A 27,116-nucleotide genomic window follows, 5' to 3' on the forward strand; every position below is an offset into this window, starting at 1 on the left:
ATCACTAGGGACTTTCTTTTACCAATGCTATTTGATATGTTTCAGTTGTCTTGCCTCAAGTATTTTTTGGTACCTACTGTGTTAGGTTCTTGGGATATATAGTTAAGCAGAATGTCAGTAAACCCAGAGAAAATTTTAATACAATTCAAGCATTCAGATAAACTGTTCAGATAACTGTTAATTCAGATAAATTGTTATTATGTACAATTTTTTTTTTGAGAGTTTATGTTTTATTTGACAGACATAGTAAGGACTTTAAGCCCAGGAGATAGCATCTTAAGTAATCCTGGAAAAACTGCTCCAAGGAGGTGAGGAGGAAGCTAGGATACATAGGAATTATCCAACAAAGGACACAAAACATTACTGTTAATAAAAGAAAACTCAGTTTAAGGAATTTAACACTTTTCTGTGTATGAGAAGATGCAGGAGTCTGAGCGCTCTTCATGCCTTTAATATGCGCCTCAGCTATCTGGGGCCAGTATCCTGTTTTCACATCCCAAGTTTCCTCAGGGCTCACCATCAGAAGTGGCTGCAGTCTGATGGCTGCTAGAAGGTAAGTATTCTTTGTTTCCTTCCTGAGTTCCCTCAGGACTTACCAGCTCACCATCAGAACTGGCTACAATCACGGATGACTGTGATATCTTTTTTTACTAATATGGCAGACAATATTTTATTTCTCAGTTCTTCATCTCGGTCCAAAATTTGAGACATTTCATGACCAATTTTTGTCCCATGGTGCTGGGATGTTCTTCTTAGATCTGGCAAAAATTTTTGTTGATATGCCACTTTGAATGTTAATTTCTGGATTAGGTTCTGTTGATAGTTAAAGATTCTCTGGATCCTCTGTCTTACTAGTCCATTATGATCCAGGAAATGTTTTCAGCTTATTGCTTCTTTCCATACCTAGAATCACACTGCTGCTAAGTCGCTTCAGTCGTGTCCGACTCTGTGCGACCCCATAGACAGCAGCCCACCAGGCTCCCCTGTCCCTGGGATTCTCCAGGCAAGAACACTGGAGTGGGTTCACATTTCCTTCTCCAATGCATGAAAGTAAAAAGCGAAAGTGAAGTAGCTCAGTCGTTTCTGACTCTTAGCAACCCCGTGGACTGCAGCCCACCAGGCTCCTCCATCCATGGGATTTTCCAGGCAAGTGTACTGGAGTGGGATGCCATTGCCTTCTCCAAGAATCACACTATTAGAATTATTTTATGAGTCATAAATGTGATCTATTTCCTCAAAATGTTTAGCCATCTTTAGTTTTGTCACAGGGTCTAGTTATACACCGGGTACAGTAAGAGACAACAACCTTATAAAATAGACAGGATATAAGTAATACAGCTAGTAATATTAACAAAGTCCTAGGGCGGCATGGAGACACAAAACACATTTGGAAATGAAGAACAGATTAAAACAACGATTACATCTTTGTTTACAAAGCTATACTTTATTAACTTTGTTGTAAGTTATAGCATAAGAGGAAACCTCTTTTGGAAAACAAAGATTAAAACTAGTATATTGTCCAAAAAGTCATAAAATTATAAACCATGTTTATCAGTTCATCTGATCCCATAAAGTTAATTCCTGTTGATCTGGATGAAGTCATCAGATTTTCCATTAGAGTTTTGTTTTGAGAGTTCTGGGGAAAGATAGCATGTCTTTCAGTTTCATTTGCTAAGTCACGTCTGACTCTTTGTGACCGCATGGACTGCAGCACACCAGGCTCCTCTCTCCTCCACTATCTCCCAGAGTTTACTCAGATTCATGCAGTTGGTGATGCTATCTAACCATCTCATCCTCTACCGCCCCCTTCTCCTTTTGCCTTCAATCTTTCCCAGCATCAGGGTCTTTTCCAGTGAGTCGGCTCTTCACGTCAGATGGCCAAAGTATTAGATCTTCTGCTTCAGCAACAGTCCTTCCAGTGAATATTCAGGGTTGATTTCCTTTCAGGTCAACTGGTTTGATCTTGCAGTCTAAGGGACTCGCAAGAGTCTTTTCCAGTACCACTATTCAAAACCATCAGTTCTTTGGCGCTCAGACTTCTTTATAATCCAGCTCTCACATCTGTACATGACTACTGGAAAAACTACAGCTTTGACTATACAGATGCCCTAAAGCAATAAAACAACAGTGGCATGAGACCCACATCCTGCCCAGTGAGCTCAGTAAGGTAATGACCCCAGAACAGGATACATACATTAAAAATACATGCAGTGACATATAAAAGTCTCAAAAACCTACTAAAGAATATTTAAGTATTACTGTGTAATTCAACTTACATAGCATTCTAGAAGAAGGAAAAACAAATCTAAAAATAATTAGAGCAGTAGTTGTCTTGAGTGAGGGGCAAGTATTGATTGGCAGGAATATGAAAGTGTGTTTTATCTTGATGGGGTTTGGATTGTTTTGAATATATTCCTATTCAAATTCATTGAGTAGCACACTTCAATTCTGTGCATTTTATTATTTGTAAATTTTACTAAAAAAATGTAAATAGTGAATTCTAGTTAAAGATACATATACTGAAGTATTTGGGGATGATATGTACTGATATCGTCATCTTACTTTGAAATACATTTTAAAAACAAGGTGGATTGAAGGGTGAGTAGAGAATGAATATGTAACTACATATGCAATGAAGCAAATATTGCAAACTATTCATAAAGAGTAAATTTTAAGTGGAGGGTTTTATAGGCGCTCATTTTATGAAGCTGCCAGTTCTGTATTTGTGAAATTTTTCATAATGAAATGTTAAGAAAGAAATACCTATGAACCATACACACTTCAGGAAAGAGATTTTATAATTACAAAGACTTTTTACACCCCTGGAAGTCCACCCAGGGACTGAGAATTCAAGGATCCTAAATTAGGGAGTTAAGGACCCTGGTTCTGTAACTCTAAGGATCTACTACTAAAGACTTGTCAGGAGATACTTCTTTTTATCTGTGTGGAAAACAATATTGGTTTTTTTCAATCTACTTACAATTTTGAAAATCAGAGAATATCCTGTAACAGAAATAGTCTGATGATATATTTTCCTTATTTAGATTTTTAAGACAATATTTAGGACAACAAGAAAAAATTAACCAAATATCAATAAGTGATATCACCAGAGCAATATAAGAAGCTTAAAAAATAAAAGCTGAAAACACAAAGTTGAAATTTTATTAACTGATATTGGAAAATTTAGTTAAAATCATATAATGTAAACATGGTGAAATAATAATTAGCCAGAAAATGTGAACAACAATTTTGTGACCTCTTGATATGACCCCAAACTTACCCTTCTTGTCAAAATCTAGGAGATGTTAAAAGAACCTAGCTATTTTTAGATAGATGAAAACATGAAATGCTAATGGACTCCCTGAGTGGAGCTAAAAGAATCCTTGTGATTACTTCCAAGAGTAGTTTCTAATAAACTGTTGAAACCTCATCTACACAAAGCTGCTCATAAATTAACATTGCCATGGCAAAAATGATCATACACAAAGTGAAAACACAAATAAGAAAATGGGAAAAAATATTTGAAACTTCTCTCACAGAGGACTGGTATTCCTAATTAATATTCCTAATTATTTATACATATGTGTGCATATTCTTATATTCCTAATATATAAAGAGCTTTTTAATATATTAGAAAAAAATCTAGATAGAAATATAAACAAAGAATAGACAAATGATGCATGTACATAAACATATTTAATCTAAAACTTGTCATACCTGAAACTTATCCAGAACTACTAGGGTCATATCAAAAGAACTCAGAAACCTGAAGTGTCCAACTAGCTTGAGATGGGACAATTTGAGAATTAATCAATAATGCAGTAGATGGAAACACATCAAGAATATTTAAATTTGTGATCTGATAACAATACTAAACAAATAAGATCCACTGACCACTTTTGTAGGATGCTAGAAAACCAGTTTCTTACTTCGAAAACTGATAAATGTAAGAAAACAGTCAGTCAGTTATTTTGATTTCCTATCTGAACTGTACCTCGGGATAACTAAATAGTTGATAATAGTTTTTATTTAGAGACACATTCCAGCTAACAAATTAATCAGAATGGTAAAATGGCAGCTCTGAATGAAATAATAAACCTAGGTAGTGATCATTAATGGCTGCTGACATCCCCTCCAAAAAAAAACATTTTGTGAATTTTAATGGAGGTAATGACACGTGTACTATAGTGACCTCCATGTAGTATAGAGTCTTTTTTTTTTTAAATCAAAGCTCTATGTACCAGATATAGTTACCAGATTAAAGGAAGTAAAAAAGAACCTCTTCAATTTACCACAAGGGTGCAGTCAGCAAAATCTGGAAAATGATAAACCAATTGTCTAGTATCGTCAAGAAAAGAATTACAAGGGGAAAAAAGATAGGGAGAGATAATTACAGCTTTAAAGAGACATCAACCAAATGGACCTTGATTGGATTCTGGTTGAAACAAACTGTAAGAAGTATATATTGTGTGAGAAGATCTGGGAAAATTGAAAACTGTGATGTGATTATATTAAAGATGTCTTATAAATTATTTTAGAAAATATTTGAGAAAATACTGGTACCATTGTTCTATTTTTGAGTCATTACTGTTTAGAGATACATACTGAAATATTTAGGGATAAAGTTACACAATGTTGAGGATTTGCTTCAAAATAATCCATCCATTGACAGTGGTCATGGAGAAGTGGTAGAAATAATGAGAAAAAAAAATTGGCCATAATAGATACTTTTTGAAGCTGGCTAACAGTACATGAAAATACATTGTATTATTTTCTCTACTTTTGTATATGTTTGTAGTTTTTCATAATATAAAGGAAAAAAATTCAAGAAGAAACTTACACCAACACGCTGAGAAAAGTTTTTCTCAACTATCAACTCTACATCTGGGAAGGGAATAGCCATGCTTCTTTCTTTAGTAGACACCCTTAGATGCACAATACGATTCCCATTTTGTAGGACAGGCACAACATCAGGTAGCTCCCATATCACCGCAAGGTAAATATCATCTTCTTTACCCTTTAATAGAAATTCAGTGAGTACATGAAAAATTCAGTTAACTATTTTGAGCTGTTTTAATGGCATAGAGAAAAATAGAACATACAGTGATATACTTGCCACTCAGCTTTGGTGGCTCAGACAGTAAAGCATCTGTCTACAATGCAGGAGACCAGGGTTCGAGCCCTGGGTTGGGAAGATCCCCTGGAGAAGGAAATGGCAATCCACTCCAGTACTATTGCCTGGAAAATCCCATGGACAGAGGAGCCTGGTAGGTTACAGTCTATGGGGTATCAAAGAGTCAGACATGACTGAGCAACTTCACTTTCCCACTTTCAGCTTTATCAGATCTTAAGCTCTACCTGTCCCCATCTAATATAATTCCTCTTTCTTGTTTACTTTCTCGAGGTAACTAGTAACCTGAATAAAGGTAACTAGTAACCTGAATAAAGTTAGTCATCAAAGTTTATACCCACATGCCATATTCAGGTTTTATTCATATATATAGCTTCCCTGGCAACTTAGATGGTAAAGAATCCACCTACAATGCGAGAGACCCATGTTTGATCCCTGGGTCAAGAATATCCCCTGGAGAAGGAAATGGCAACCCACTCCAGTAGGTGAAGAATCCCATGGACAGAGGAACCTGGGAAGTTACAGCCCATGGGGTCACAAAGTGTCAGACATGACCTAGTGACTAACAATTTTCATATGTATGTTACATGATATGATATTGCTTTCAGGCTTCTAACCTTTTTATAAAATGATATCAAACTTTATGGATTCATACTCACCTTGCTTGTTTCACTTAATTTATTTTTGAGATTTATACAAGTAATTACATGCCACTCTAGTTCATTTTGGAGAAGGCAATGACACCCCACCCCAGTACTCTTGCCTGGAAAATCCCATGGATTTTGAGGGATTTTGAGGGATTTTGAGGATTTTTGAGGACGCTGGTAGGCTGCAGTCCATGGCATCGCTAAGAGCAGGACATGACTGAGCGACTTCCTTTTCACTTTTCACTTTCATGCATTGGAGAAGGAAATGGCAACCCACCCCAGTGTTCTTGCCTGGAGAATCCCAGGGACAGGGGAATCTGGTAGGCTTCCATCTGTGGGGTCGCACAGAGTCAGACACGACTGAAGCAACTTAGCAGCAGCAACAGCAGCAGCAGCAGCTAGTTCATTTATTTTTAGGCAGCAGTGTTGTATGAATATACTACTATTTACTTATCTATTCTCCTACTGGTGAGTGTTCAGGCTGTGAATTTTTCACTGCATGTTTTTATGGAGAAATGGCATATTTTCTAGCACATGTGCCTGGTATAGAATTATTAAATTGTAAGATATGTGCATCCAGTTCTTTCTTAACATTCTTGTCAAAACTTGGTTTCATTTGATTTTTTAAAAATTATTTTTGGCTATCTGATAGTTTTAAAATAGGACATTAAAATTTTTTTAATTTATTAATTACATTATTCACATTTTCCTAATTTTGTAAGTTGAACATATTTTTCATGTATTTTTGAATCATCTGATTTTCTTATCTGTTCTTTGTCCATTTTCTGTTGAGCTATTTCTTTTTCTTCTGGATTTGTGTCATTTATTTTGATAGTCTGGTTCCTAATCTTGTTTACCTGGAGTGCATTTGTCTTTTCACAGTCTGTGACTTGTTTTTCCACTTTGTTTTCTAAGACAGGTGTTTATTTTTAATTTGATTGTAGTGAAGATATCTTTGTGATATCTCATTTATTCAGGTTGTCTTTATGTCCATTAAGATCCTCACCGCAAGAACCTTGTATGTTACTGTTGTATTTGTTTTAGGTACCTTTGATTATTTTTGCTATTGTCATCATTCTTTCTGTTTTCTAGTTGGTTATTGTTGGTGAGATGCTTTTAGTTTTAGAATTTTCAACTTTTATATGGGAATAAAAGCTACTCTGTAAAGGTTATTTTGTTGGCAGAGCAGGGATCTTTGTAGGTTGAAAGGCAGCTGTGGTAAAATGAGAATATTGGTTCTAGGCATGGTGACATTGTGTTTCTAGTCTTAGTCCTAGTGAGACCTTGGACAAAGTATATATCTTTATGGGGCCTTATTTTCCTTAGTTCATAGTTAAAAGTCCTATTTTTAAAAACTTTATGTTTCTAGGTGTAGATCTAACGTCTCTGTTATCTCATATGTATGTTAATTCAAAAGTGTAAGCCAATGGTACTCCTATATACTAGTTGATTCTTTAGTGTTTGCACCACCATGGGATTAGGAGGAATCTCAGGAATATCCAAATAGTGATCAGATATGGATATACTGAGCAATAGCTTGGTTAGGGCGGTGGGCTCCCTTGATGACATAAATTGGCTACAGTGGTTTTAATAAGTTTAGCTGCTTTTAGCTGAACCATTTCAGATAGTAGCTCTCAGACTTTCTGAATTCACAGAACACTAAATTTTAAAAAATCTTTTAAAAGATTGATTTAGAGTTACTAATATTTCATTTTACCAAGAAAGGACATGGGGGGACCATTATTCAGAGACACTCCTAGGATGAGATTTGAGCGTGATGTTTCATCTACAAGTATCCTTAAATCCCCAGAGGTGTGTGTGGAGGGGGCAATGTGTGCTATGGTTTATGCGTAGTTTTCCTTGCTTCCAAGGACATAGAGGGGTAGCTGAACAAGTGTGTAACATCCTTTGATACTTTTGAAATTGGGAAGAGAATGGGCAGCAGAAAAGCTTACTGATGGTATCCCAACAGAGGACTGCTGTGGGGAATGCTGAACTCCAACCCTCAAGAACACCATGGCTGTATACCCCCCCCTTTGGGATTGTCACCTCTTGCATTTTTCTAGTAGCTAAAGCCCAGTGAGAAATAAAAAACTGTAGTTAAGTGGGCCTAGAATCTAGAGAGAAGAATAGACAAAACATGCAGAACAGATCCCAGAGTAGCTAGAACTTCTGGGAAGTACGATAACTTGAGCAAACCTAAACAATACTTCAGTTCAGTTGCTCAGTCGTGTCTAACTCTTTGCGACCCCATGGATTGCAGCATGCCAGGCTTCCCTGTCCATAATCAACTCCCAGAGCCTACTCAAACTCATGTCCATCACGTCAGTGATGCCATCCAACCATCTCATCCTCTGTCGTCCCCTTCTCCTCCCACCTTCAATCTTTCCCAGCATCAGGGTCTTTTCCAATGAGTCGGTTCTTTGCATCAGGTGGCCAGAGTATTGGAGTTTCAGCTTCAGCATCAGTCCTTCCAATGAATATTCAGGACTGATTTCCTTTAGGATTGACTGGTTGGATCTCCTTGCAGTCCAAGGGACTCTCAAGGGTCTTTTTCAACACCACAGTTCAAAAGCATGGGAGTTCAAAACAGAAACAAAAACCAACACATGATCTTCATGTTTAAGAATTTGGTTGATGAGTTAAAGGAGACAGTGCCTGTCTGAGACCTGAACTAATAGCCTAGCAGTAGAGAAATATTTCAAGAGTTAGCAAAGCCAAAACAAAACAAAAACAAAGGAAAAATATAAGAAATCTGGAGGACAGATTCAGAAGACCTAATGAGTCAGACACGACTGTGCAACTGAACTGAACATGCAAATAATATGAGTTTCTGAATTAGAAAAAGAAACATATGCCAAACAGACATCTAAGAAACAAATAATAATACAACGAAAATCCCCTGAGCTGGAAGAAATACCTAGGACTTCAGACTGAGTTTCCTGTGGAATTGATGAGAAATGATACACACATAGGCATAGACTTTAAACTTCAAGGACAAAGATACCATCTTATAAATTTGCAGAAAGAATAAGTTGCTTACAAAGGAAGAAGACTCAGACCAGTTTTGGATTGCTCATTGACAGCACTGTCACTTGAAGACAGTGAAGTTACATATAGACCAAATAAAAGATCTTGTAACTCATGAATGGAGAAAGAAACAGCAACCCACTCCAGTATTCTTGCCTGGAAAATTCTATGGACAGAGGAGCCTGGCAGGCTACAGTCCATGGGGCCTCAAAGAGTCAGACATTACTGAGCGATTAAGCACACACAGGCACTGAAGTTTTGGGCTGCTATTTACTTACTATATTGTCATCTCTTTAAAACCAGCTAGGAGATGGCTCAGATGGTAAAGAGTCTGCCTGCAGTGTGGGAGATCTGGGTTCAATCCCTGGGTCGGGAAGATCCCCTGGAGAAGGAAATGGCAACCCACTCCAGTATCCTTGCCTGGCAGATTCCATGGACGGAGGAGCCTAGCGGGCTACAGTCCATGGGGTCGCAAAGAGTCGGACATGACTGAGCGATGTCACTTTCAGGAGATTTAGAAAATATTTTATCCACAATGTTTCATGGCTTTCAGTGACTGTCCTGAGTAGTTATCTAATATAGAATCCTGGGATTTAGAAAAATACCTACCGTATGGGGAGCACACAAAATATTTCTTGAATTGTGTTGAGTTTAGTTGGAAATCAGAGGAAAGCAGTCTTCCCTGACTCCCAGATTAGGCTAGGCACTACCTGCCATCATTAATTTCTATAGCACTTTGTGCAAGCATTCATAACACATAAAACAGGTGGGTCAATATCAGTCCTTCTTATTAAATTGTAAGTTTCATTGTGAAATGGGAGATATCTCTCTGGTTCATGGTAAACATTTGGTAGATGGTTACTGAAAAAAAAATGAGTGAATAAATGAAAGTATTCCAAAAATTAAGTATGTTAATCAAACCATATTTTACTTTGAATAGGCAGATAATAAGTGGTAAGCAAATAATAAGGTATCAAAATAAAAATAATGTTTTCAACATTATCCTTATTGTAAATTTCCCCCCTCAAACATTAATAAAATACCCTAAAATGCCCCATAGATTTACTGTTGTATACCTTGCAAGGGGTTTCTTATATTTCTTCATTCTGTCAATCCTTAGTGAACACCTACTCTGGGCAGAGCAAGAATACAAATATGAATAAGAGAGGCTTTCAGTCCTTATCAAGTTCAATCTATGGAGTTCTGGAGACATAAAAAATCAAAATAATCAAGGCAAAAATGCTATAGTAGATCTAAAAGCAATTTTGACATGGGGACAGCACCATGCTACATTTTGCAGTTTTTAAAAAGGAGGGTTTATAATAGCAGATTTTGTCTGTCGGGATTGCACTAACTTAAAACAGAGAAATTAATACAGTCACATTTGAGAATATATTACTAATAAGTTCCTTTCTACAGTGCCACTTTTTTAGGGAGTAAGTGAGCTTGTTTAATTTCAGTTCAGTTCAGTCGCTCAGTCGTGTCCGACTCTTTGCGACCCCATGAATTGCAGCACACCAGGCCTCCCTGTCCATCACCAACTCCCGGAGTTCACTCAAACCACCGAGTCAGTGATGCCATCCAGCCATCTCATCTTCTGTCGTCCCCTTCTCCTCTTGCCCCCAATCCCTCCCAGCATCAGTCTTTTCCAGTGAGTCAACTCTTCGCATGAGGTGGCCAAAGTATTGGAGTTTCAGCTTCAGCATCATTCCCTCCAAAGAAATCCCAGGGCTGATCTCCTTCAGAATGGACTGGTTGGATCTCCTTGCAGTCCAAGGGATTCTCAAGAGTCTTCTCCAACACCACAGTTCAAAAGCATCAATTCTTCGGCACTCAGCTTTCTTCACAGTACGACTCTCACATCCATACATGACCACTGGAAAAACCATAGCCTTGACTAAACAGACCTTTGTTGGCAAAGTGATATCTCTGCTTTTCAACATGCTATCTAGGTTGATCATAACTTTTCTTCCAAGGAGTAAGCATCTTTTAATTTCATGGCTGTAGTCACCATCTGCAGTGATTTTGGAGCCCCCCAAAATAAAGTCTGACACTGTTTCCACTGTTTTCCGCATCTATTTCCCATGAAGTGATGGGACCAGATGCCATGATCTTCGTTATCTGAATGTTGAGCTTTAAGCCAACTTTTTTACTCTCCACTTTCACTTTCATCAAGAGGCTTTTTAGTTCCTCTTCACTTTCTGCCATAAGGGTGGTGTCATCTGCATATCTGAAGTTATTGATATTTCTCCCGGCAATATTGATTCCAGCTTGTGCTTCTTCCAGCCCAGCGTTTCTCATGATGTATGTATTACTTCTTTATTTTTTAAACATTATAGCAATTAAATATTCCAAGGGATAAGAGGGTGGAAATGAGTTTAGTTTTATTTTATCTCTCTAGAAATTGAGTAGATTTGTAGACCAAGCTCTGATGAAAGTAAAGTTGTCAACATGAATGACTGCATGAGCTGGGGCAAGGGGTGTGCACGTGTGTGTCAGGAGCAGGTGGTAAAAAAAAAAAAAGGGAAATAAAGAAGAAGAATGTTCAGTCTAAGGCCATCCATTGAAAAAAATGGTAAGCTATAAGAAAGACTAGTGCCATCTCTAGCCAAAACTTTATTTAGGCCCAAAGTTCCTTCTCTGAAGTCGCTCAGTCATGTCCAACACTTTGTGACCCCATGGACTGTAGCCTACCAGGCTCCTCCATCCATGGGATTTTCCAGGCAAGAATACTGGAGTGGGTTGCCATTTCCTTCTCCAGGGGATCTTTCTGACCCAGGGATCAAACCCAGGTCTCCTGCATTGTAAGCAGGCGTTTTACTGTCTGAGCCATCAGGGAGGCCCAAAGTTACAGTTTCCTAATGACCTCTTTGCTTTGTGTCATCTTTTAGGTTCTTCCTTCACAGGCTGAAAACCCACAAGCGTCTATGCCCAGTTTGCAAGGATAATGCTACTTGCAGGTTCTGTTTTCTGAAGGAATGTGGCTATGTTTAGATAATACTTAAATTATTGCTTTATTTTGTTAATTCAGCAAAAAACAAGAAAAGAAAAATCATATAAACGTCCATTTAGTCATGTATTGACTTGGCTATCAACTTGTTTTCACTTTGCTACAAATTACTTAATACATAATTAAATAGAATTGTGTTGATTCCTTGACTGTGCCTCAATTATCTAAAAGAACATTAATCTTTTTCCTTTGGTCTTTATGTTATTCAAATTTTAACCACGTTTCTCAGTATTTCATTTTATATATTGAGGAAATTGTGTCCATCAGTAAGAATTCCACATTCTCCTCATGGCAGAATTACAAAGAAAATCTTTTAAAAGAAATTTACAACTACTTCTTTCCACTGAAGAACTTCCTTTCTAGTACAGTGCCATTTTGGATTGCTCAGACAGCAAAGAAAGATTAGTTGAACTAAGGAAGTTTTTCACTCCTATCTTCAAAAGGGGAAGAATAAGGGCAAAGAATCCTTGAGTTCTAGGCAAGGAAATATCCACTCAACAGCCAGGGTAAATGATCGAGTTTTCATTTTAAATATGAAGAAGGCTGTAGTGTGCTTAGGTGGTAAAAGACACTCAGGAAAAACAAATTTAGTCTACTTCAATCCTTCCAAAACATACCTAAACAGATGGCCATGTTAACCGTTAAGTACACAAAGCAGTTTTGATGACAAACTGAAAAAGTGACTTGAACATCCCTGAATGCATTATGGGTTATATGGTTCAGACAGGAATCATTGCTCCCTTTCATAACGCCTACTGGGGAGCAGCTCTGCCAGTGAGTTATCCTCAAATGAGGATATAAACCATGTCAGAGGTGGTAGCTATATGTAAATTTAAACTTTTTGATATCTACTCCAGAGGGATCCTGGCTAATCCCTTCAGCAAACATTGGATGGGCAGTGTCGACCAGCTAGTCTTTTTTGCTCTTTGCTTGGACATGGGCAAGGTTAATTAGAAACATCCTAAGAAGGCTGGTGGAGAAATACTGTCCTCTGCTGGCTGGCAAGAGAAGAGTTAAATGGGGATTATCCACGCTCAGCTGATTTCCCAAGAAGAGGACATAGAATACGGGACTGCAAACCTGGATCATTCTGATCTTTCCGTTGCGCTCCAAAGAGAGGAGCAAGTATTGGTGTTTCTCCTGAGCTTTCAGGAAAATCAGGCGGTGCAGCCAGTGCTCTTCCTCTTTCCAGTCTTTCCCTTCTGGTAACACCTTCAACTCTTGTCCACTGCCGAAGTCCCAGATTTTAACTGTTCCTGAACACACAGAGAAAAGATACTATAAGCAAAAATCATTTCTAGCAAGAATGGCTTTTATCTCAGAGAAAATCAATCTAACTGAAAGCTTTCTGCAACAATTTATCCTAAATTTATTCCCTATTGAGATTGACACCTGAGTCTCCCTAGCATTGCTGTGTACAAAATATATTTCTGTATGCTTTCATTGTCACAGGCTGATAAAAAATGAACAGGACCAGGCAATGTCTTGAAATCTGTGAACATATTCTTTGAAATTCTCAGACTCTCCTGTGTGAGTTTTCTGTCTTCATTGGGTCTTTTCTGCCTTTATTATCCCAACGCTTTCCAGTTTGCTAAATACTCTCCAATATCTATCTATCTAAAATCATGCCACAGTGATTATTAACAGTAAAAGGTCACTCCAATAGTGTTATTTCTTAAGGTGCTAACATATTTTAGAACTAGATCCTACTGGGTAATAAAAAGATTAAAAGAATTCCAGCAGGTAGAAAACAAAATGTTTCGAGTTGTTGGTTACATAAAAAGGAAACGCAAAAAGGGTGTCTGACAAGTTTCTTCTTACACTGAAATCATACATTCTAATTAATTTGGTTCATGTAGGAGATCCTCATGCAAGGGCCAGGTGAAATGATAGCATACTTATTGAATGCCTATTTCTAGGTCATTACTCAGTGTAGAGAACTATCTTCTAACATGGATTTTTAGAGTGACCTCAGGTTGCATTTATTCACACCCCATCAACTCAGCGTTCTGGATTTTATTTCATGTATATTGTTATCTGCTCACACTTTAAAAACTCTGACTTTTACTGAAGATACTCAATCCATCAACTGGCTTACAAAAAAGAATTTATCTAGTAAGTATATCCCTAGAAGAAATATAGGCTTCCCTTGTGGCTCAGCTGGTAAAGAATCCACCTGCAATGTGGGAGAGCTGGGTTTGATCCCTGGCTTGGGAAGATCCCCTGGAGAGGGGAATCACTATATGTGTATAGTCATACAGAGGGTCGTATTGTCTAGGTCATGTTGTCTCTCTCGTGGGAGTTCAGAATAAGGTAAAGTGAAAGGAGAGAAGGCTGGTTCCAACAAGTTCTATGAGCTCTCCACAACAGCAAATGACACAGCCCAACTGGAGCATGACATTCTCTCAGGGGCGACATGACACATGCCCTTAAGCATCTTAGACTTTTCAGTTCAGTTCAGTCGCTCAGTCATGTCCGACTCTTTGTGACCCCATGAATCGCAGCACGTCAGGCCTCCCTGTCTATCACCAGCTCCCGGAGTTCACTCAAACTCACGTCCATTGAGTCCGTGATGCCATCCAGCCATCTCATCCTCTGTCGTCCCCTTCTCCTCCTGCCCCCAATCCCTCCCAGCATCAGAGTCTTTTCCAATGAGTCAACTCTTCGCATGAGGTGGCCAAAGTATTGGAGTTTCAGCTTTAGCATCATTCCTTCCAAAGAACACCCAGGACTGATCTCCTTCAGAATGGACTGGTTGGATCTCCTTGCCATCCAAGGGACTCTCAAGAGTCTTCTCCAACACCACAGTTCAAAAGCATCTTATAAACAAGTCCAATGTAGAATCCTAAATGTGATATGGCAAAGTTGGATGGATATTTTGTCTGGTCCAATATTTTCAGTAAAAATATTATGAAAAGCACTAAATAGAATTTCTGTGTCAGCTGATGGGGCTTCCCTGGTGGCTCAGTGGTAAAGAATCCTCTTGTTAATGCAGGAGACATAGATTCAATCACTAGTGGAAGATCCACTGAAGAAGGACATGGCAATCCACTCCAGTATTCTTGCCTGGGAAATACCATGGACAGAGGAGCCTAGAGGGCTACAGTCCATGGTTGGGATCACAGAAGAGTTGGACATGACTGAGCGACTAAACACCAGTAATAACTCTTAGCTGATGGTACTCAAAATTAGAGGGACAGAATGAGTCAGTGCAACACAGGTAAGTCTCATTCAAAATGGAATGAGATGGTATATATGAAAGACTTTGCAAACTGATAAGCATCTATATAAGTAAGGTATCTGTTACGATTAACATCAGTATCAGGACATTAATGCTCATTAGAGAAGAGCCTAGCACTGTTCAGTCAGTCACAGCAGTGTCACTGGCATGTTTACATATTCCAGCTAGATTCACACTTCCCCTCTAACCCAAACAGCTTGTGACAAGATCCTAGAACAAATTCCTGGGACACTAAAGCAAGGGGGCCATATTCTGGATATTGGTCTGACCATTATATGCTCCTGTGGCAAAAAGAAATCCACTTTCATCAATAGCTGCAGCAGTCAGTTCAACATTGAAGCCATGAGGGTCTAAAATCTGGTATATTTGAAGGCCAGTTTCGAGTTCCCATACCTACAAAAAAGAACAATAAAATACTTCATAAGACCTTCAGTTTTCATCAATTTTATAATATTCAAAATAGCCTCAAAATTGGCACAGGGCATACCTAACACCTTTTCCAACATTCTGCCGTGAATGTTGGTTTAATCAAAGAAAGGTCAAAAAGATGTAGTCTAATAGTCACTGTGCTACCCCAGAGTGTTTCTGTGATATATATAGGTGGGATGAGACAAGCCGCAACTGTTCCAGGCAGCCCCTGTCTATCTAGGAAGCAGTCAGATGCTACTCTCAGCATGAGGCCAGCTTAGCAGCAGGCTAGAAATATAACAGGAGGTCAGCAGACACAGAAATAAAGTTGAATGTATTCTCTGTTGTCATTTATCCAAATTATTTAGACATCATGGGACAAAATCTACAATTAGCAGTGTGAAATCTGAGAGAACCTGAGAAACGGCTCACTGACCTTTCCCAGGAGTGTTCTGATTAGGGACAAGGGCCCAGTTCTTAACAGAGAGAACAGGGGAGGAAAGGCAGGGGAGGCTGAGACTTCAGAGAAGGTTAGGTATAATCAGAAAGCCTAGAAACATGTCAAAGCTCATCATTATCTCTTTAGAAACGCAGTAGAAGCATGAAACCTGCAGTCTCGGTCTGAATCTTTCTCTCTTCATGGATCTGCCAACTTCAGGTGTCTATTAGACCTCCAGTAAACAAACTGAACTGGCAACACAGTTTGAACTCGAGGTATTTGGAAACAGAGGCAGCATAAACAAAGGGCCAGAGATGGGAAGGTACAGGGTTCCTCCAGGAAACTGAAAGTTAGTTGTTGCAGCTAGAGTGAAAGAAGGAGAGTGGGAGGAGATGTAGCTGATGTAATCACTGGTCTGGAGACCAGATAACAGGGGCCATTGACTGAGCTGTGGCAGAGCCAAGATCTGAATGAAGTCAGGCTGGCCCTAAAGCCCATGTTCTTAACCTGTGTGCTCCCCTGGGTGTAGATGAGGAGGTCCTAAAGGGAGAATGAGGACTAAGGACCACTACAGCAAGGGGTCTCAGGGGCCACCCATTTCCTGGCCTAAAGTATGATCTGTCTCCAACCAGTCAGGTTTGGAAATTCACCTAGATGTCTTCTTTTCCCCTCCCCACCTTGTGAGGAAGACACTTTCCCTTTAAGAGGTCAGTATTTCATGAAGATAGCCAGGTTTTAGTTTCCCTCTACTTATTCTGTGGGCATTATTAGAAATAATTGATAATTACATGAACTTAGGAGATTTTGGTCTGAGAAAATCTCCAGCAGATGAGCACAGAAGGTCAAAGGTTGAGAGGGAATTTGAAGAGTCTCTGAGAAATTCTTTCTGCTGCTCCCTATGTCTCCTTTTGGAGAGCATGCATGAAATAAAAGGATAAACACTTCAGGCAAACACCTCCAGCCATCACTGCTAGATGAAGTCAGTGGTCGTAAATACAAATACAGTTAGGATGGTCCAGAACTCTGGCCTCTAGGGAACACATTAATGACATGGCCTGAGGATTGCAGAGGAAAGTACGTTGGTATTCACCTCAGAAAAACCTGGGTTCGTATCCCAGCCACGATGCGTACTAGTTATATGAACTGAGGCAAGTTGCTTGATCTTTGAATCCTAATTTCCACATCTTTAAATGGAACCTCACACAGAGAACTAGTATGAGGATTAAACAAAATTGTGGATTGAAGACACTTGGCACATATCCCGCACCTATCGGGGTTAGAGTAAACATCTATACATTTCTTTCCCTTCTTCTTAACAGTCTCCTATAGCTCAGTTTAAAAATTTTTTACACACACACTAGGCTTTTTTCCTTGACATATTTCCCTTAAAATTCCTGTTTTGATCATAAGAACTGGCTTCATTTTTTAAATTGAACTTGTAGCCTAACAGCAAGCAGTCTGAGCTGCATTAAAATGCTTACTTTTCATGTATTCATGAAAACTTAAAAATAGCTCTAACATAAGGTTCCATCATATATGCCATTACCTTTATTTAATCACTCAAAGACTCATCTATAAGAAGAGAAGATTCTATCTTTGCTTTTTTCTTCCTGAAGAGTCAATATGTACTCACCTTAATTATGGACTCAGAGCAGATGGTAAGTACTTGGTGAAAATATTTGTTGTAAAGCATGACATTGATTTCTCGTTCATGGGTGTGAGGGACCTGTTTTGTATCTTGTATCATCCTAGTTAAAGGATACATGTCCATAACACTAGATCCTTGAACAGAAATAAGAATCTCATAAATAACAAATGTTAGAAGATTTGAACCACAAAGCATTTTATTCAACTAATTGTGTTTTGAAATAGCTGATCAGTGAGATTCTTAATGCCTAGGAGACCGAATGAGGTAAAAACACATTCATTTATTCAAAAACATCTTTGACAAATGAAACAAATATGATTTAGCCAGAGAAAAACATTCATTTTGGGCTTCATTAATTTTCAAGTGTAGGGTACTTGGACTTTCTTGATATCTTCTTTTCAGTGACCACTATTTTCCTACTTTTTATAGTCTAGTTTTTTCCTTCTTTAGAGTGCCTGCTACATTATCTAGTATACAGTAATAAAGATGATGGTCACCTTTTTGCTGATGGAAAACTTCCACTTAGTGATTGGGATATGTTAGAAAGCTGTTTCAACCAACGAATAGTAAAGAACTCTGTAAACATGCTCTTGTGCTTCCCTGGTGACTCAGTGGTCAAAAAAATCTACCTACACAATGAAGGAGATGAGTGTTTGATTCCTATGTCAGGAAGATACCCTGGAGAAGGAAAGGCAACCTGCTTCAGTATTCTTGCTTGGGAAATCCTATAGATGGAGAAGCCTGGCCAACTACAGTCCAGGGGGGTCACAAAAGAGTCAACCTAGCAACTAAACGGCAACAACAAAACAAGCCAGTGCTTGCAACAATATTAAATAAGATTAATTTCCAAATTACCATAGTGAATTAGATGGAGAGCGGGTATTTCTTACTTGCATTTTTTTAATTTATGTGTTTATTTTAATTGGAGGACAATTACAATATTGTGATGGTTTTTGCCATACATCAACATGAATCAGCCATAGATACACATGTGCCCCCCCAATCCTGAACACTCCCTCCCACCTCTTTCCCCATCCTGTCCCTCTAGATTGTCACAGAGCACCTGCTTTGACTGCCCTGCTTCATGCATTGACCTCGCACTGGTTATCTATTTTACATATGGTAATATAAATGTTTCCATGCTATTCTCTCAAATCATCCCACCCTCTCCTCCCAAAAGGAGGAGTCCAAAAGTCTGTTCTTTATGTCTGTGTCTTCTTTGCTGCCCTGTATGTAGGATCATCAATACCATCTTTCTAGATGCCATATACAAGCATTTAATATATAGTATTTGTCTTTCTCTGACTTACTTCACTCTGTGTAATAGGCTGTAGGTTCATCCACCTCAGTAGAACTGACTCAAGTGCATTCCTTTTTACAGCTGAGTAATATTTCATTGTATACATGTACCACAACTTCCTTATCCACTCATCATGGCATTGGTTTGCTTTTATAGTAATCCTATAAGCTGCAAGTATGATTTAACTCTCAAAATCAACTATGTATTCTGTTTTATAGTTGATAGTTGATATCTCTAGTGTCATGTCTAGAAATATACATAAGGATCTCAAAGCATTCCACAGTTCAAACAGAAATGAAACTTCTTCCTAAGTTATTGGTGTGGAGATTAAGCTACCAAAGACTGGCCCTTCTTTTTCTCAAGTCACTCCATAGAAATCTGAACTGCAGCAAAAATTTCAGCAAGAGTTACTGAACACTTTCCTAAAGTGTTTGAATTCTAGGATTAAGTCTACTCGTGTAAAGAGAATGGAGGGGGCTCTTCTGGTAGTATTTCTCAATGCAAATACAACAGGGTGGAAATCTGAGAGGGATGTGGTAACCAGATAATCAAACAACACATGGAGCGCCTTCATAGTCTACTGATTGTAATGGATTTTATCTGAACTGACAACAAAGCTAGATCTGCTTATGAACAAGTGGCAATCCGCTCCATGTTTGGCTAGATACACAATTTAGCAGTATAGAAACAAAGCAATACAGAAAAAGAAAGTAGATCCAGGAGTCAGAAACTTTGGGACTGAATCCCACCTGTATCTCTCAGTCCCACCTGTATATCTCAATCCCACCTGTATATCTCAAGTCTTTATACTAGTTAGCTGAAATAGTTAATATTTAGTCTTATCATATATAAAATAGGACGAATAATAATTCCTACTTCAGTGGTGATTGCACAGCTCAAATGAAATAAAGTCCACGAAAGCACTTTGTGAAAGAACTAATCAAATGGTAGTTGTCTTATTAGAGTAACAAAAACAACAATGGTGACAGTAACAGCAGCATATTCTATAACGTGGCGTTGCTGTCCCTGGGATTTATAAGATTACTATGGCTGCTTCATTTGAACAAAAGCACAAATTAAAATCTGAGAGCTAAGCTTCATTAAATTCTGGTGTCACGTTGATGGTTGCCGTCAATGTATGTGATTTTAGTGATTAAGCAATACACAGAGCTCTATATTGTTGTAAGCAGAGTATTATCTGAATTACATAAAGTTAGGAAGAAACTTTGATCTTAGAGTTGTCTTTTGTGTTTTTGCTTTTACGTTGATACATGAGGCTTTAGTTACTCTGATGATAAATGGGATGGAAATGCTGAGCATGGGGTTGCAAAGAGTCGGACACGACTGAGCGACTTCACTTTCAATTTTCACTTTCATGCCTTGGAGAAGGAAATGGCAACCCACTCCAGTGTTCTTGCCTGGAGAATCCCAGGGATGGGGGAGCCTGGTGTGCTGCCGTCTATGGGGTCGCACAGAGTCGGACACGACTGAAGTGACTTAGCAGCAGCAGCAGCAGCAAATCAAACATGCCAGTTGGGGCACTAAGAGAAAACTTGTTTGTAGCCATTTTTATGTTATTCTAAGAGGAGACAGTATAGAGGAGGGGTGCTTACAATAAGAGTTAATTTCTGTTTTAGAAGGTAGAAAATTATCCATCACACATGAAGTTCTAGTTCACTTCTAATCCAAAAAACACCTAAAAGTTAAAAAATAATTCATATTCTCCACTAGCAGAGATAGCACCAATCATTTCTCTGCCCTGTTAATCCCACAGGAACTCAGGGAAGATGGTCAATAGGAAATGCATTCTGGGTTGGAGTTACAGAAGGAGGAACTATTATTGCTAATACTGTTCCTTTCTTCTAAAGCTTCTTCTGAGGATATGCATGTGAGTAATGTTCAACCCAAATGCCTAACAGGGTCTTTTGTCTCTTTAGTAAGCATGTTTATCAGGGGCAGCAGGAAAAGGAGAAAAATAATCTGTGAGCATCAGTGCTGCTGGCTCCGTCATTCAGAACCCTATCCTCTCTCTTCACTGTCCTTTGTCTAGAAGCAAAGGCAGATGGGAGGGTCAACACCCTCCCCACTGAGTAACTGTCTCAGTACCAGAGTACATGGGGCCAAATTGCCTCCCTGAAGAAAAGGGGCACTGACTCAGCATGCTGGTGCAGCTGTGCTAAGATGGATCATATTCCTGCTCCAACACTCAATGCAGAGCTGGATTTGCCCTGTGTGTAGCAGCAGCTTTAACCCTACTACCTTGCATCCTAGGTTCAAGACCTCATCCACCAAGCTATAGAAAAATAGAAAGCCATAGAAAAATAGAATTGAATTCAGTTAGCTATTGTGTGAAATCACAGTTTATCCCATCTAGTTTTGTTTTTCTTCTGGTCAGTGAGCAAGTGCTAGTTAAAAAAAAGATTTAAAAAAATCAAGATTTTATTTGTCATTAACTGGGTGCAGGCATGCTAAGTCGCTTCAGTTGTGTCTAATTCTTCGTGACCCTATGGACCATAGTCCAGCAGTTTCCTCTGTCCATGGGATTCTCCAGGCAAGAATATACTGGATTGGGTTGCCATGCCCTCCTCCAGGGGATCTTCCCAACCCAGGGATAGAACACATGTCTTTTATGTCTCCTGCAGTGGAGGGTGGGTTCTTTACCCCTAGTGCCACCTGGGAAGCCCATTAATTGGGTGCACTTACCTGTAATAAGCATGCGATGATTGGAATCAAATATCATAGAGTAAATCTGCATGTCTCCTGGTCCTCCTTGGCTATCGTGGAAGACTTGTAATAGTGAAAGAGTCTGTATATCCCATACTCTGAAAACCTGGAGGGATAAAGAACATGGGTCACCATTTTTCTACTTTACTTTCCCTACTCAAAGCTATTGAGGTGAACCATCTTCAGAATCTGCAGTATGCTCTTAAAAACTTGCAAGAAAGTATGATTTGTATGATGAGCACTCATTTGCTAAACTTTAATTTGGTTCTTGATTCAATTGTTATTCATTAATGTCAGAAGAAAATAAAAGCAGTGACTAAAAGTTTGCCAGTAGGAACTAGAGTTTTTCTGTCCTCAAAGAAGACAGGGGAAAGACATAGAATTTAGTATCCTTTAAGAGTCTGGAGGAATAATAAAGGGCTGGTTATGACTAACAGTTTATCTGAAGCCATATTTCTCTTTACACTATAGATTAGAAAATAGAGACACGGCATAGTTCAGGTGAAGGGTTTCAAACTGCTCTTTCATGAGTTTAGATGAGAACATTTTACTAAATGAGGTTTCTAAGAACCTTCCCTGTTCCTATCCAGGAATGAAGAATTACAGAAAGCAGTTCTTAGGGATGGTGTAGATATAGGAGGGACTTCCCAGGTGACACTAGTGGTAAAAAAAAAAAAAAAAAAAAAAATCTGTTAATGCAGGAGACCTAAGAGATGCAGGTTCAGTCCCTGGGTCAGGACAATGCCCTGGTGGAGAAAGACTATAGGTAAATACATTATTAGTGCTCTCCTTAGAGGAAGGAAAGAGACCTAGGTTAGTTACTCAGATAGAACTTGGGATAATATAATAGAACAATAAAGTACAAATTCAGCAAAACTAGGTCAAGTTTACTTTGTCACTTGAAACAGCTAGTCTTAGTCTTCTTCATTATTCTTTTTTTTTTGCTTTTTCAGAAAGTTACATCGGGATTAAACTTCAGGGAAGAAAAGTGATTTGATCAAGGATTACAAGTCCTAGCCTGCATCAGCATTAAATAATATTTTTATGTCATATAGTCATTATTATATACATTACCTATTGCTATGTTATATAGTACTTACTAAATTGGAATATTTGTTGAATAAATCAGTGATAATTTTATAGAACTACATATAAAGATTTGAAAAGTAGTTTTGTTAACAGAGGTATTAACTTCTTACTTAAGACACTTAGAGTTAATTGAATTCAAAACTTCACTATTGTGAAGACAGGTTGATACTTACATGCAGGAACATAAAAATGTCAAAATCATGTGATCAGGAGCTTGGATCACATGTATACCATCTACAGGCCACTATTACTCAGAACCTGTGCAACTGGGAGTCATTAATTCCTTTGTGCTAGTAAAAATGTAAGTTTGGGGAGTAGCTACAATATTGAAACTTACCACTGTTTGCATGACAGAGTAGAGGAGTCCATTAGGACAATTTATGAAGTTAGGTTCAGAGCCTATTTATGAATTAGGTTCAGAGAGACCAGTAGGGGAAGAATCTAAAAGTGGAATCAAGGAGTGTCAAAGAAGTTTATCTCTGTTTTGTTTCCAGTTCTATTGTTTTGTTTGAGATGCTCCATGGTTGGCAGTCTTTTTACTGTTCGTGTATGTGCTCTGAACTGTGGTTGGTGGAAAGAACAAAGTGAGAGTGAAAGTTGCTGTTGGGTCCGACTCTTTGCGACCCCAAGGACTTCTTCATGGAATTCTCCAGTCCAGAATACTGGAGTGGGTAGCCTTTCCCTTCCCCAGGGGATCTTCCCAACCCAAGGATCAAACCCAGGTCTCCCAAATGCCAGTGGATTCTTTACCAACTGAGCCCATGGAAAGAACAAAGGATGAGGCTTTGGGTTTCAGTTCTAGTCCATCATTTAAATTTCTTAAGCCTCCGTTTTCTTGTTTCTGGAATGGACATAATAACACCAGCACTCTCCACCTCAGTGAATCAATGTGAATATCTTTTGAAACCTGTGATGTTTTCTGCACAGTGATTCTATTTTCTACTTCTTTTGTGCGTTTTTAGGGAAGTGGTGATTGTTGGGCTGGCAGAAGGCGCAAAGACCTTCCTCATTATGTTGCATCTTTCCTCTAGGTTTTTCTGCTGCCCTCTCCCCTTAGGTTGTTCTAGTTACTGTCATACCAAACTGCTTCCAGTTCCTAAAACCTCTTTTGCTCTGTTGTCTGCACATTCACACATACTCTTGCTATCATCTACTGTTTCCTCTCCTCACTTTTATCTATCTAGCTAACTGCACAAGCTGGGATCAAGATTGCTGGGAGAAATATCAATAACCTCAGATATGCAGATGACACCACCCTTATGGCAGAAAGTGAAGAGGAACTAAAGAGGTTCTTGATGAAAGTGAAAGAGGAGAGTGAAAAAACTGGCTTAAAATTCAACATTCAAAAAACGAAGATCATGGCATCTGGTCCCATCATTTCATGGCAAATAGATGGGGAAACAATGGAAACAGTGAGAGACTTTATTTTCTTGGGCTCCAAAATCACTGCAGATGGTGACTGCAGCCATGAAATTAAAAGACGCTTGCTCCTTGGAAGAAAAGTTATGACCAATCTAGGCAGCATATTTAAAAGCAGAGACATTACTTTGCTGACAAAGGTCTATTTAGTGAAAGTTATGGTTTTTCCAATAGTCATGAATGGATGTGAGAGTTGGACCATAAAGAAAGCTGAGTGCTGAATAATTGATGCTTTTGAACTGTGGTGTTGGAGAAGACTCTTGAGAGTCCCTTACACTGCAAGGAGATCCAACCAGTCAATCATAAGGGAAATCAGTCCTGAATATTCATTGGAAGGACTGACTTTGAAGCTGAAACTCCAATACTTTGGCCACCTGATGTGAAGAACTAATTCATTGGAAAAAACCCTGATGCTGGGAAAGATTGAAAGCAGGAGGAGAAGTGTATGACAGAGGATGAGATGGTTGGATGGCATCATGGACTTGATGGACATGAGTTTGAGTAGGCTCTGGGAGTTGGTGATGGACAGGGAAGCCTGGCATGCTGCAGTCCATGGGGTCACAAAAAGTTGGACATGACTGAGCGACTGAACTGAACTGAACTGAATGGATCCAACTAAGAGAGGCATACAAAACGAGTGGGCTCCAACCAGAGCCCAGGCACTGTCTGGGGCAGAGTGGCAGCAGGGGAGCAGCTCTAGCTGGGCAGACAGGACCACAGGCACTCTCACCACTCCATGGCAGTGCCCAGAGCAGGTCTCCTGGTTCAGGAAAAGGAGACTGAGAAGGAACTAAACCAAAGCAACCTCTGGTTCAGGGACTAGATCTATTTCTAAACTGAGGCCTACGTGCCTATGTGAGGAGATATGGAGTAGCAAGCATATAGGTCACACACACACATATACAGACGTCATGCTCCTAAATATTGAAAATGAACCTATTTTTAGAAAAGTTTAGAGGATATTTTTATGAACTTGAGTTTAAAAAGATTTATTTTTTAAAAAAAATCATTATTTTATCTTATTTTTTCCATCATTTTTAAAAGTGAATAAGCTAAGCAAATACATATTTTAGATTCTTTTCCCATGTAGGCCATTACAGAGCATTGAGTAGAGTTCCCTCTGCTATACAGTAGGTGCTTATTGGTTATCTGCTTTATTTATAATAGTATATTTATGTCAATCCCAATCTTCCAATTTACTGCTGCTTCTTTCCCCACTGGTGACCCATAGGTTTGTTTTCTACATCTGTGACTCTATTCTGCTTTATAAATAAGTTCACTGATACCATTTTTTGAAGACTCCACATATAAGCAATATCATATGATATTCGTTTTCTGTGTCTGACTTACTTCACTTAGTACGACAATCTCTAGGTGTATCCATATTGCTGCAGATGGCATTATTTTGTTCTTTTTATGGTTGAGCAATATTCCATTTTATATATATACCACATCTTCTTTCTGCACTCTTTTGTCAGTGGATGTTTAGGTTACTATCATGTCTTGGCTATTGTAAATAGTGCCGTGACGAACATTGGGGTGCATGTATCTTTTCGAAATAGTTTTTGTCCTTGCCAGATATATGCTCAGGAATGGGATTGCTGGATCATATAGTAACTCTATTTCCAATTTTTTAAGAAACCTCCCTACTTTTTTTTTAGAGTGGTTGCACCAATTTACATTTTCACCAACAGTTAAGGTTCCCTTTTCCACATACCCTTTCCAGTGTTTATTGTTATAGCTATGTTAATGGTGGCCATTCTGATTGGTGTAAGGTGATATCTTATTATAGATTTGATCTGCATTTCCCTAATAATTAGTGATGTTAAGCATCTTTTCACATGCTTGCTGGCCATCTGTATGTTTTATTTGCAGAAATGTCTATTTAGATCTTCCTCCCATTTTTTAATTGTTTTTTCATACTGAACTGCATGAACTATTTGTATATTTTGGTGGTTAATCCCTTGTCAGTCACTATGTTTGCAAATATTTTCTCTCATTATGTGGGTTGTGTCTTTTCATTTAAAATTATTTTTAATTGGAGGATAATTGCTTTACAATGTTGTGTTGGTTTTAATCAGCCATAAATATACATATGTCCCCTCCCTCCTGAACCAGATCACTTACTTTTTCCTCTGCATCATTCAATTTACTACTTATGGCTTTTTAGCTCAGCTTTCATCTTGGCAAATGATTTTTTTTCTAATTTTAATTGGCTCTTTATAGTTTCTTTTTTTTTTTTAATATTGATAGGCATTTCTGTCAATAGCCTTTCTTAATTTCTTCAGCATTTCTATTATCTTGGGATCTAGTAGGCTAGACAGGTCTGTTTCATTGTTTGTTCTTTCATGGGAATTCTCTTGATCTTTTCACTGAGAGACTCCTGTGCATCTTCATTTTACTTATATTTCTCTATAGTTTGACAGTTGCCACTGTCATCTTGAAGGGCTGCTTTCACGTGAGACCACACCGTGTACCCACATGAATCTAACATTTTTGGCACGAGGGCCCTTTTTAAGTACGGATGCCTGACACATCTTTCCTCAGTGTGCCACTCTTCTTTTCACTTGAACACTTAGGGGACGATGTGGTGTTATTAATTGTCTATTTTCAATTATATCTCAGGGACTAGGGAGGCCGAAGAGGAGAGATATGGAGGAACACCCAGTTGGTGGAGTAGTCAGAACACAAACAGTATCTATCGATTATATGGGCATGGTGTATGGTGCCCTGAAACAATTACAGTAGTAACGTCAAAGGTCACTGATCACTGTAACTCATGCAGTATTAATTGTGGAAAAGTTTGGAATATTCCAAGAATTCCTAAAATTTGACACGGAGACACAAAGTGAGCAAATGTCATTGGAAGAATGGTGGAGGTAGACTTGCTGAACTCAGGGTTGTGGCAAACCCTTACTGTGTAAAAACCTCTGCATCCTCGAAGTGTAATAAAACAAAGCACCATAAAACAAGGTCTGCCTGTATTCTGTTATCCTCCTCAGCTTTCTCAAATGGTTCACCCAAGGTCAT

General features: G+C 38.6%; 1 protein-coding gene across 1 annotated transcript in view; it reads right to left on the reverse strand.

The window, feature by feature from the left end:
- Positions 1 to 27,116, reverse strand: part of WDR64 (WD repeat domain 64) — a 124,563-nt gene that overhangs the window by 41,606 nt on the left and 55,841 nt on the right. The window contains exons 11-15 of the mRNA XM_052653988.1: positions 21,558 to 21,684; positions 17,540 to 17,688; positions 15,329 to 15,452; positions 12,899 to 13,074; positions 4,841 to 5,017 (exon numbers count right to left, since the gene is read on the reverse strand). Of these exons, the coding sequence (XP_052509948.1) occupies positions 4,841 to 5,017; positions 12,899 to 13,074; positions 15,329 to 15,452; positions 17,540 to 17,688; positions 21,558 to 21,684 (753 nt within the window). The remainder of the gene's footprint in view (positions 1 to 4,840; positions 5,018 to 12,898; positions 13,075 to 15,328; positions 15,453 to 17,539; positions 17,689 to 21,557; positions 21,685 to 27,116) is intronic.

This window comes from Budorcas taxicolor, chromosome 16 (assembly GCF_023091745.1).
Source record: "Budorcas taxicolor isolate Tak-1 chromosome 16, Takin1.1, whole genome shotgun sequence".
Classification (NCBI taxonomy): Eukaryota; Metazoa; Chordata; class Mammalia; order Artiodactyla; family Bovidae; genus Budorcas; species Budorcas taxicolor.